Source organism: Ctenocephalides felis, unplaced genomic scaffold, assembly GCF_003426905.1.
Source record: "Ctenocephalides felis isolate EL2017-DRISC unplaced genomic scaffold, ASM342690v1 CF-g0.4_SCAFFOLD_02373, whole genome shotgun sequence".
NCBI lineage: Eukaryota > Metazoa > Arthropoda > Insecta > Siphonaptera > Pulicidae > Ctenocephalides > Ctenocephalides felis.
In genome coordinates, this window is record NW_020538527.1 from 1 (window position 1) to 13446 (window position 13446).

Below are 13446 nucleotides of genomic sequence, written 5' to 3' on the forward strand. Positions count from 1 at the left end.
AAAAGTAAGTTTTTTGTTCGATTTCTTTTAATAATATGTATTGCAGATAGATTCACATTGTTATTTTGCTGTTAGTTGAATATTAGTAGTTATTTACCAGCAATTAGTTTTGTTCTTGTGATATGTATATGTTTGTTGACATGTACGTATTTCTTCTCCTTTTCGGGCGAATATTCAACAGATAAAGAAAAATCTAACTGCACTAAGACAAAAGCAAAAAAAAAGGTGAAGGAAAATTCAATACAAAAGACAGATTTCACAAAGATTTCTTGTTTAAACAATTATATTTTGTTATATATTGTTATATTATACTCAAAATTTTTGTTTGAATAATTGTGTGGTGTATTACATATTTCTGACAATAGAAGTTTAAATAGATTAGAAATACATTATTTTGGGTGTATATAGCTTCTGTTTTTAACCTATTTTTATGCCTGTAGCGAATGTCCTGGGGATGTGGACGGTTGTGCCAGTCGCCCTTTTCTTGTGTGATTCGATTTTATAACTTTTTTGAATTTAAGGACAGTACATTCGCGTAGACAAATGTTCGAATTACCATTTAATTTGCTTTACTTTCCAGTTATCTGGTAAATTAACAAAATTATTGCTGATAATTTATCAGCAGTGATAAAAAAAGTGGCACAACCGTACGCAGTCTCCCCTATAATTTAAATAAAATTCAAGATGTTAGCTACTAGTTCTTGATATTCGATTCAATTTTGCCCCACAACAGCTATGGAGTTACTTAACAAATTGGTGATAAATAGTTATAGCGTAATAACCTAAATTATGTTCGAATATCATGATGATCAGTTGCGCCCAACATAATCGCGATGGGCCAATGATGATAAAAATTTGCCCTCTTTATAGTTTTAGGATTTATCGACAAGCAAATCAAATAATGTATAATTGGATCTAAGTACCTTATGTGCTCTACCCAAAAATATGAAATAAATCGTTTTAGATAAATAGAGTGCGGTAACTATAGCTACTTTGTACATATAATTATTATATCATAATACTAAAGAAACACTACCTAAATATCAAGTTTCTAAATTCTTGTACAAGCAGTGCGCGATAACGAGTCTTAATTATTTCAGTCAACTAATAATTAATATACAATACATATCTTCAGGAAATATAACTAGCTTACATATTCCTTGTTGTACTATATATATTGAGAATTAATTTTCAATACCATCAAGTTTTTGAACTACCAAACAATGAAACAATTCCATGAATAGTATCATTACTCAAGAATGAACAATGTTGAAAGAGAGCATGATAAAATCTGTTTTACGTCTTACCTAGTGTAAGTGTTCTCTTTAGATTTAGCATTTAGTTTGTGTTAAGTACAATTATTTTACTAGGAGTATTTTATAATCTAATACATATAATAGAAAATTATTAGTTATCTGGATCGATTGGATATGGTTTATATTAAATATACTACAGCAGCTTATTCGTCAATCATCAGACTCGGTCAACATTATCTCAAAAACTAGTACATAATTTTTTTAACCATGGTATTTTTATGTGTAACAACTTAGAGCAAAAGTAGTAGGGCTTGAAAAAAAAAACAAGATCCTAAAAATAGAGAATGCTGAGCTAAGAGAAAGACTTGGTCTAAATTCAAGAAACTCATAAACACCAACCTCTAAAGAGCTATATTTAATATAAAAGATACATCAGAAAATATATGGCCAGGTCTTGATTGCCAAACTCTGATTAGATCAGGAGATAAAGGGCCATATATTGATATACAATATTCATACAAAATTCATAAGAAACATATTTTTACCGTTTATAATTTGTTTAGTTTTGAGTTTTTTTTATTAAATTTACGATACCTCAATATAATTTGCAAGTATGCGTTATTTAATTGTTTTATAAGATATTGTTATTTTTATGTCAGATTCAACAGTTTATTTCAACCTACAGAATAGCTAGCATGAGGGTGGGGTAAAAAGAACCATCCATAGATAAAGTATCAATAAACCTTCACACTGGCAAAGAACTAAAAAAGTAAATTAAGTTAAAAGTAAATTTTATGCATTAAATTATTAGTTATTAAAGCTGCTTATGAATATGAGATTAAGGTTATTTGCATTGTAATTGGTGTGATATTTGTAAAAATGCGCTGATAAAATTTGTATTTCGCATTGTTGAATAACGTAGCTATTATTTCATAAAAAAATTAAAAATTAAAAATAAGATATTGGATCTTTTTGCCTTTCTGCTTGACTGTCCCTTTTTTACCTCGTGTTTAAAGGGCCGTTCAAGTATTACGTAAGCACTATAGGGGGGCGGGGGGTTATTGATTTGCTTATTTTGCTTATTTTGGGTAAGAACTTTTGCTTACTTTTGCTGACAAAGGGGAGGGGGGGGGGTAAATAATTGTAATAAATCTGCTTACGTAATACTTGAACGATCCCTAAGATGTAAAAAGAGACAAGTGACAAATTTTAGAAAAATAGTTTAAAAAACATATTTCTATCATTAGGAATTAACTGATTGTGAGAGTTTGACTGAATTCGATAATTGTTTGTTCGGTACGTGTTATGTGTTGTGATGAAGTTCATTTGGTTTAAATAGTATAATTACTGAATGTCAAATTGGACTTGGTGCTACAAATCGCTTTGTGCTTAAGATTATGTACGTACGTACAGTAAAACCCCGCTTAACGCGGGGAATACACGTTTCATCAAAGTAGAGCGTAATGCAAAACAACGCTAAAAGAGGCTATCTTTACTTGCAAATATTGGGGTTAGGGAAAGATGGTTAGGTATTAAATTTAAAAAGTATGTTTTTTTTATAAAAATAAATTCAAACATTTATTTCTTAAAGCCCAATTACTACCACATAATTCTTTCTTGCAAAATTAAAAACAGAATATAAATAACAAATGGATATTTTTAAAAAAACTAAATTCTGAGTCAGTCATATTTAGTTAACCATTCGCGTTTACAGTGTTTTGCCTTTTTGTGACAAAAGCGTCTAAAGTTGTTTGCCTTTTTCATTTGCTTCTTTCTGTTAAAAGTTCTTTATAAACGGATAGAGCATCTCCAACACCACGCCTTACTTTTGAGCTTCTGTTAAAATTCGGATCATTTTCAATGAATTGATCAATATTTTATTTATGGTAGACAAACTCCTTTTCAAACCTCATCGAAAGTTCTTTGCTTTTTCTCTGAATCACTACAGTCAACATTTTTCTTTTCTTGTTGTTAAGTTAATTCCTTGAGCTCATCATTAGAAAGACTGCGCTGCTTCTTGAATTATTTCTTTGACATCTTCCATATTTACCCCTTAAATAAAAGGGCGCTTAACCGAAATAGCGCTAAACAAAACAGCGTTAAGCAGGGTATTACTGTATTACTGTATTCAATGTTTTGTTTTCAATACATTTCTGATATTTCAATTGATACAGATCTACCAGATGAAGCCTGATTCAATAGCTGCGAAAAATAATACTTGAATTAGTATAAATTAATGTGGACTTTCTTTTTCGAAAGTTTCAAAATGGTTTAACTCGATGTCAAAATGGTTGAATTGTTTGAACTTTTTCCAAAGTCCCTCACATTACTAGCATCATTAAGTTTTGTTTTAACAGTCCTCTGCGCACGTGGCGGAATTTAAGTGAAGTCGCGCATCGTTGTCACTTAGTATGCATTAAAATTAATATTAGTCAGTCAAATAAGCATTCGTGATCATCTATTTGGTCTCTAAATATCACTTGCAATTAAATGATTAACACATTTCAATTTCTCGACGGGACATTAACGCGCGTACACACATAAAACATGCTCCGATTTGAGCTCATGTGACATATAAATCAACAGCGTTATGGTAATGGGAATCTGTTTTGTATACGTTTGTCTTGCGAATGTATAGAAGCACAAACTAACACCAATTACATATTATTTTGTTTTATTATTTGCATGTCGACATAAAGAAAATTTGTTTCCTTCCGTGGTGCTGTCATAGAACATGCTCTGAACGGTAAAATGCTCGCGCTCATTTACAATGCATTTGCAGAGTTAATCAAGCATTCTTTTCATAAAACGGTTTACTTCCAACGAACGTTTAGATACCGCAATTTTGTCATTATTATCTTGATATAACTTAATGTGGAAAGTAATTTTTATGTCAGTGTATATGATTTGTTTTATATTATAACGAGAGCATAAATATACAACTCATGTTTGAACATTTAAAATCAACGAATTACATTACATTAAGTGACCATTCGTCCTGGTATGGCCGGGACAGTTCCGAATTTTTACCTTGTGTTCCGGGTTTTCCTAAAAGCAATATTTCCCTGATTTTTAACTGATTTTTCACAATAACTTGATAATTTTGCAACTATCCGTCAAGTATCTAAAAATGATATAAAGAACGAATATCTTATTGAAACATTACGATATGAATGAGAATATTTCCGAGTGCAAAATTCGAAACTGTTAAAATAGTATCTCACAATAATTCATATCAAATTTTTATTTTCAATTTTACGAAAATTAGCAAAAATTACGATCACGAACTTTTCGACTGCCCGGCGCAAGTGTTAAATATACTATTATGAGTTGTATATGAAGAAAAGTGAACAGAATTTTAAACAAGCCTAATAAAAGCTGAAAAAACATATAGAATAGATAGAAAAATATAACATTTAGTCGCATAATAAAATTCTATTAAAAGTCAGTAATTCTGATTTGAAACAAGGTTCATTCAAAAAACTGGTTTTTATTTTTTTTCAAATATAGTAATATATATTTGTTATTTTAAAACTATTTAAGTCAAAACTAGCCCCTCCATCCCGGATTAACATAACTTAACTACAAGTTGCCGTTCCGGTTTTGAACTAAAAATATCTGATCACCTTAATTATATACAAGATAAATTTGCAAAGTCTTAACAGAATTTTAAAAGTAACTTTCATTGTGTTTTTTGTGAATTTAAAGTTTAAGCATAATTAAACTCTTTCTTTGAATGACATAATTATGCAGAAGTGTTTGGATGAAAAGATAAAATATGAGAGTCTAGACTACTTTATTATGAATAACGAATAAAATGTAGTTGATTTGCGGGATACATAATGTTGCAGTGTGAATGTTAGCACTTCCAATAGCGCGCGGCCCTGAACGAAGCATGAGAAAAATATGAATACGATTGAAATCAGTTTGTAGCCTTTATAAAATTTGCTTTTAATTTAGTACAATTTTCTGGAAACTATGATATCTTGTATCGCTCGAGCATGCGCTTCAAATATCTTCCATGTGGTTTTCGTTTCAATATACGTAGAGAAGGAAAATAGGATACACGATATCGGTGCTTGGCGTTTGGATAAGAAAGTAAAAAGAATTTGAACGAGCCGTCTGAAAATGTTTTTCGTGTTTGCATCGACTGTGAACTCCTTGGCATCGTATGCTTCGTTCATTCTTTGAACATTTATGTCATGTCACGGAGTACAACGGAGTATATCTCTCCAGCAGATAGCACAGTCCGCAGCGGTATATACGCATACAATTGCACAGTGCCGTTCATTAGTATTAGAGATGCACTTTTAAATCCAAGGCCATATTTTATATAAGTAAATGCAATTCTCTCGGCTGACTCGAGCTTAGAACGTTCGTTCGGATCGCTGGTTCGGACCTTTCAATCATTTCGCAACGGCTTACAGAACAAGGAACACCCCGCGTATGACTCCTTACGCCTCGCGACAATTCGATGCGAGGCGAAAAACGAACCGAATCCGGTCAAATTGAGCGTCTTTCGAGTCGGTAGAGTTGGTCGAGAAATTAGAAAAATATTTTGTTTCACTAGCAGCTATATTGAATTATCTTGCCGGCGATGGATTGAATTAGTAGAGGACGTGTAGTGAAGTGATAGAAGTGCGTTGTGATACGATCGCTATGAAAAAGTTCTACTTTTGTGTGTTCGCTTTGGCGAGTCGTGTGTGATGTGCCATAGTTGAGTGAATTTGGCGAGCGCTCTAACACTGCCGCCCGCCGCTATATATACACGAAAGAATTTTATGTTCTGACATATGACTTAATTACTTTAAAGAAAAGCATGCAGTGAGTTCTGATTTTAAATCTCTATTTTAGCAATTGATACATAAATTTCGAAACAAATTTATCAAACTTTTTTTGGAAACTTTAAAGAATCTGTAGTTATATAATACCGTGGTACCCCGCCTTACGAGCTTCATTTGTCCCGTAACCACACTTGCATGTAAAGTTGCTCGTATCTCGAAGAATTTTTTCATATATAAATACATTGAAATGCCATTAATTCGTTCCTGTTCATTGTTCAATTTTGTTTATAAAAGAAATAAAACCTTATTGCCAAAATCAAAAACATATTCATGAATCATATTATGCAAAAACATAACAAATTACTAAATAAAAAATAATTAATTTATTATTATACCAATTTTTGCGTTCAAAATAACTGTCCAATAAGTATTGTTTTTTACTATATAAATTATATATAATTATAAATTTAATTTATTAACTTATATAGAGCAAAAATTGGTTAAGTATGATTCGTCAAACAACTCTCCACCAGTTGCATCTTTTTCGAGGTGATTTTTATATGCCAACATTTTAACTAGATCCCGCATTGCACAAGAATAATGGCACAATTTGTATTAATGAATTGAATTTTTCAATTTTAAATTACCTAAAATATTTGTATGCTAGTTAAATGCGACTTCACATACAAAAATCCTTGTTCAATTGACATAGGATGAACTTGTTACGTACCCCTATAAAGTTTACGTTACGCTTCTAACTCGCACGTATCACGAATTTTGCTCGTATGACGAAGCAAACTAGCCTTTATATTATGTATATAATGAAGAAGGAATATTTATTATGCAAGCAATTAGGTCCTTTTTATAACTATTAATAAAAAATAATTAAATTACCAAAATTCTAAAATATTCTAAACATAATATTATCTGAATACTATGTTTTCTACATGCTTGTCTATTCCGCAGTGTGACATTAATAACCCTCATTAAAAAATCAATAATTTGCATGCAGAATTATTATCGTGACATTTCGTGTGTTTAATGAATCCTATTGGGAACTAGTATCTTATCGTTTCGTCCATTACTGAATATAAAAATCTTAAATTCTGCCCCTTGGATTAATATAACTTAACACATAAAAACAATTAATAAAATTAATAAAACTAATGAATTATATTGTGATTATTCTACTATATTATTACATTATACATATTAAACTTAATATGGAATCAAGTGATTGCGTAAAATGAAAACCATTTTATAATATAAATTTTAAAAATGTGTTGTAAAGCATTAATCGAAGAATTTTGAATTTCGCTCGTTGAAAAAATTGAGTTTGTTGCATTTTTTTGCATTAAATACAATAGTGATTTGATTCTGGTGTTTTCATTTTAAAGACAAAATTGCACATAGAGTCAAAAGTTGAAGTACAAAAATAAATCAGATAAAAATACAGAGTTTACAATTCCATAAAGCATTGTTAAAATAAATTAAAAAATAAATAAAATAGAGAATCAAACTTTAATGCAAAATCTTCGTTAGGATATAGATACTGGAAATAAATGCATAGATATTTGTATACCTGTCTAATCTAATAAATTTAGATCAAAATTGCAGTTGAAATGTGTTATTATAATAAAATATTCTAACAACTTTACAAATTAAAAAACGATACGTTCTGATAAATCTTTACTTTGCCTGAAGATAATCCACTTACTTACAATTTAACAGCTTTAAAATATGGATTTTATGCATTTAGGGCGTGGTATCATTATCGTCCGTCGAATAGTTTGATAAGAGCGTGGATAATTTGCAATGCACATACACATGTCGGTCATATTGCAGTATCAGTTCTCATCATATCAAACAGCACGTTTGTCTAAGAGTTTTTATTGCACTGTTTCCTACTCGCCGATTTAAAAAAATCGAATAACCATGATAACTTTTTTGAAAACCTACGTTTAAAGTCTCGATCTCGTTAATTATATGTTAAATTATTCAAAAATAACATAAAATCTATGCTTAGTGATAATTATGATGTGAAAAAATTTAAGTATTTATCAAATACATCTCAATTAAGGAAAACCTCTTTTCGCTCAGATCAAATCAGTTCATATTGTTGATACCGATCTAACATCAATTGTTTAAGCATTATTATAATGGAAAATCAATTTTAACAATTGAACAAAAACGATGAGAGTAAAATCTATTATTCTTTACAATATTTATTTATGAAATCATGCCTGAGAAAAGCTTGCGATTGAAGGCGCTATAATTAAAAAACATTAATTTATAGTGAGTTTTGTATTAACGTGACGTTTGATTTGGCGCTTTGCAGGACTCGAGAGAGTAGCTGAAGAATTGATGGGTCGCAGGAAATGGAAGCTATATCAAGAAGTTATCACCCTGCAGAGACCGCCCTTACCTATAGCGCAGACAACGAGTGCGGGCAGCACGACGAGTTCGTGCGTCGCCGCGACGACGACCACGACAACAGCGGCCGCGGCCGGCTCGACTGTCACCAAGACCACAAATGCGACGAGTTGGCCGAACCGCGACGGAACGCCGACGGGACACACGGAGGGCGAAGCTGTCGAAAGCGCGGCTGCGGCCGCAGTCGTCGACGGCGATTCGACGCCCGATCCACAAGACACGAGCGAAACGGCCGCCGCCAACGGAGCAGCCGCAACAACTACCACATCTGTTGAATCGCTGTCCAGCACCGAGAACAATGTGGACGAATGTACTGAATCGCCTACGGACGAGGAACCAAAAACAACCCGTGACGGAACGGATGGAACGCCACCCGCCGCTTCCATGACGCCGATCAAATCCGAGCTCTCCACTCCCACAGCACCCGCCGCGCCAGCCACACCGGCACCACAAGCGGCCGACTGGACGCCTCAAGATAAATGCTACTTCTGCGTTGAAGGTCAATTGCTCAGGGTTGGGCCGGATGGCAGCTTAGTGGCCACCAAGTCAAACAATGACATGGACACCAACAACTATCTTCAAGCGGTACGTATCATAATGTAACTAAATTTTTTTAATAATTTTTGAAATTGAGTTCTGAACATATTTTCAATAATCAGTTGGCCATTTTTATAGTTAACGCGTTTTCAGATTTTTTATAATCTTCATGAACGTGAAATCAAATACTCATTGAATTTAGTTTTTTTTGCTATATATTTAAATAATTATCATGTGGTAAGCGTTCCCTGAAATTCAAACTTTAAAATTTTTTAAATACTCAGGAAATAAAACAGAAGTAAGTGTTGGATATTACAATGCAAATTCAATTATAATAATGGAAACCAGTTTCCACTATGACGCTTATCAATTCAAAACTGTCTATAATTCAGTTTTTGTGTTCACTTCAAAACATCAAGCGGAAAAACACGTTAAAAATAAAATTGCTTCTGAGCATGTCTTGTAAATCCGCACAACGAAGGTCATATCAGTCGGAGAGCGCAACTATAAACTTGTAACAGTTTCAAATATCACTACCATATTCGACGTTATAGGAAAATTCTATTAATTTATAATGAAAATGTCAGATAAAAAATGATATACGAATTATTAATATAAGATGCTAATTTAATTGTACTGATTTAATAAGCAGAAAAATTTTGTTAGTTTTTTTTTTCAATCAACTTATTATTATTAAACAAATTATTATTATACTTGACAGTAAGAGTTTTAGTTTGAACATGGTATACAAATAATTGATATTTATTGTTGCTTCTTGCCCATAGAGTCCCGCTGGCAGCGACAGCGACAGCAGTGACAGCACGTCTGAAATGGAAATGGCTCCACGGCTCGGCCTGCAGGAGGCGCTGCTTGCGCATGGTAACGTTGTCGTCGAACTGTTGCGACGTCAACACAAGCAACAACAACAGCAACAAAACCATCACCAGCAGCAAATGCAACAAGCGCCTCAATTGGGCTCGTTAGATAATGTAACGTCGCTCGCAGCTGCCGGCATTTCACCGTTTTACCCGCCTGGACTCCAGTTTCAAGCAGCGCAGTGGTACCAGTTACTTGCTGCGCAACAACGATATATCCTTCCTCTTGCCGAACAACAGACCAAACAACAGCAACAAGAATCGGGGACGACGCAGCAACAACAGCCCCCGAGCAGCGCAAGCAGTCCGGCGGCAGGCGCAACCGGATCATCGACGCCCGGAGTGGAACAACCGCTGGATCTCAGCGCGAAGAGCGGTAGCGGTTCCAGTACGCCTACGCCACAACCTATGCGATTGCCAAATTTTGATCCAAAGCATATATACAAGTAGGTTCTCCTATTATTTTTTACATTTTATGAATATTATGGCACGATATATTAATGCAGCAATTTGCATCAATTGCTAATTGCCAATAATAAGTTAGTAATTTTGTCACAAGCTACATTTTTTGGTACTGCTACAAATTAAAAAACCTCAATAGTCAGATACATCATGTATCTTACGTTAATTGTATAAGGGTTTCACTTTCAAGTTCTACTTTAATTTCAATACTTTGGTACTCTAGAGTCAAATTCTTCTTAACGCTAATCTTTTAAAAGTAAATAGATGAATGTAACATTTAATGAAGATGAGTATATGTGATACTGTCAATGCTGTGACACATTTAATGTCTTCATTTAAATTCTTTCGTAACATGTCATATTATATTTTTATATGCAAAATATTACTAGCTCTCTGATTTTATTAATTAACAATCATCAACTACATTTTATGGGCACAAATTATCACACGGACCTCATTGAACTTAAATAACATATCGAGATGCTGGGAATTATTTAAATATTCTAATTATATTTGTATGTGCATAATATAATTTTCCACAGTTTGATGATGATGTAAATTGCAATACGAAATTCTGCACTTAATGAACAAAATGATCTAATGCCTAATTATATTTCGCGCCATTCATATGCAGAAGGTATAGCGTTCAATGCTGGTTCATTATATCATATAGCGTTATTTCAAATTTTATCATGCTAATCACGGAAGTAATTATATTTAATAACCGTCTAAAATATATTGCATTGTTCAAAACTGCAGCACAGTATGATACTACCGAATATTTTCTTAAGCAAAATACAATTCAAAGCCGAGCATCGTGAAAATTCTGCTCAATCGTATATGTAGGTTGAGGCCAGATGACTTGCAACAAATCCACTTCATAAATCAATTAAAATTCACGGCTTTAACATCGCGTTTCACATATTACCGGTCTACACTACCAGGAAAGATCAATGACCAATAGCTTTTTTAAGTTAACTTATCTATTAATTTACTCATAAATCGTTATTTCTGTCAGTGATAAGACATTCTTCATATGTATGTATTCACTACACTTTTCATTTTAATTTAATATTTCTGCACATCTATGAAAACCGTGAATTGATTAATAGTTATTTTACTCATGCAATTAGAAATAATACATTAAAATATTTGACTAAAAAAACTGCAATTGAAATATCTCTCTATGCTAAATTAAATAATGTACAGTATACTTTTTTGGAAATTATCTAATGGTATGCGTAAGGGACGCGGACTTACTGATAATGAAACATAACTCAATCACAATTCAAATTAAAATGTTATTATACCATATCATATTACAAAATAATATTTTTTATAATCGGAAAAGTGGCTCTTTCTTAGGATTGTTGCCACTTAAATTGTTATAGTCATAGCCATGCGACCCGAAAAGAAAAATGGAACGCAGTTTGCGCATTATAATAAAAATCAAATATAAAATAAACGCTCTCGCTGCACTCGTGCATTATAAAATCTCCGGATAAATCACGTCGAACATTTTCCATTAACAAATAAAAAAAAATATCAGACCGACTTTATGCGGGAATATAATGCACTTACGCGGTCTTTACATAGACATTTTTTATTTAAATTCCATTTGATATCAGTGTTATTTCTTAAAGCTTTGTATACAGTACAATAGCATAAAGAATGAAAAATTACGATACAATTTTCGTATTGTTAGCGTTGCAATATTTTCTGAATGAACAGTGCGCTTGTTAATTTTAATGATGCGTTTTTTGTTACAAAATTACGTTGTATTAAAACATTTAATTTTTTAAACGCATTAAATGCAGTACTTTTAGAACAGTAATGCTTTTATGCACGTGCATTTACGTATTATCAATTCCGTCCTTGAGTTTCAAATCGTTGGGCCGTGAAGTTGAATGACATGATATTTTACCACATGGTTAATTATTAGCAGTTTATTTTAGATAATTTATTAACGAATAATAAAAATTGAATGCAAGATAACGTAGAGATAAACCGAGAGCCGTAATATATAATCTTAATACTATAGGGTAGAGTGGAGCTTAATAATACCTTAGGACCACGGGTAAAAAGGTCCATCACCATGATCTCAAAATTTTTTACCACATGGAATCATATAATAAAACCAGTTATAATAACAGATGGCCAATCTATGTATTTCATAAAAGCATTTAGTAATAATTTTGTAAGTTTTTTAGATAGTTATTAGAAACAACCCAATGGCCTAATACGTTTTCATTCGTCAAATTAATAGTTTTGCCTTGTATTGCACTAGAATCTTGAACTATATTTTCAGTAAAAATTAAAATATATGCCAAATAGAATTATCGAAAATGACACAATCAGTTTATCTTAATGGTCATAATAATTTCCACAGCAATATAACATAAATTAACGATATTATTTTCAACTAGAAGATAAACAATGTGAAATCAGCCCATCATCTTAATTCTTATGACGTCGCAACCAGAAGATAAATGGCTATGTATAAATATTCAAAACAAAAAAAAATTGTTTCGTTGGTAGTTTTTTTTTTGTTATTGAGCTCTTTGTTATTTTTAAGTTATCTCAATAGTTTTTTTCTATATAACTTCTATGAAAGCGTACATTGGGGTGGGGTCACTAAACAAAAGACTAACTAAACTTTTACACTGACAAAGGTATAAAATAAGAATATGGTAAATAAAAAAAATTGGTTAAGTTGAAAAAGCAATTTTACATAAGATAAATTAAATCGGTAGATCTTCCATTTCTGCTGAGGAATACTTTTCACGAAAATCAGATCGAGATTATATTCGGTGTAATCTTTGTAAAAATGTGCTAACGTAAGTGTCGCATAAGGATGAGGATAAATAATTTACCTATTATTTCGTAAAATCCCTTTAAAATTTAAATTAAGACATTATATCTGTTTGCCCGGTGGCTGTCGCTTTTTACCTTTTAAATTTTAGAAAAACAGTTAAAAAACATATTTCAGATACAGTATAATTACAGAAATTTAAATTGGACCTTTTTTCTCCGCCCTTCACTATATACACACATATATATATATATATATATATATATATATATTCATAATTAAATGGA

General features: G+C 32.1%; 1 protein-coding gene across 1 annotated transcript; it reads left to right on the forward strand.

The window, feature by feature from the left end:
* Positions 1–5997: 5997 nt before the first annotated feature.
* LOC113380795 (serine-rich adhesin for platelets-like) lies at positions 5998–10370 on the forward strand. The gene is made up of 3 exons (XM_026619874.1): positions 5998–6080; positions 8379–9058; positions 9796–10370. Exons 2-3 carry the CDS (start codon positions 8405–8407, stop codon positions 10333–10335), a joined length of 1194 nt encoding a protein of 397 aa, XP_026475659.1. The 5' UTR covers positions 5998–6080; positions 8379–8404; the 3' UTR covers positions 10336–10370.
* Positions 10371–13446: the final 3076 nt, after the last annotated feature.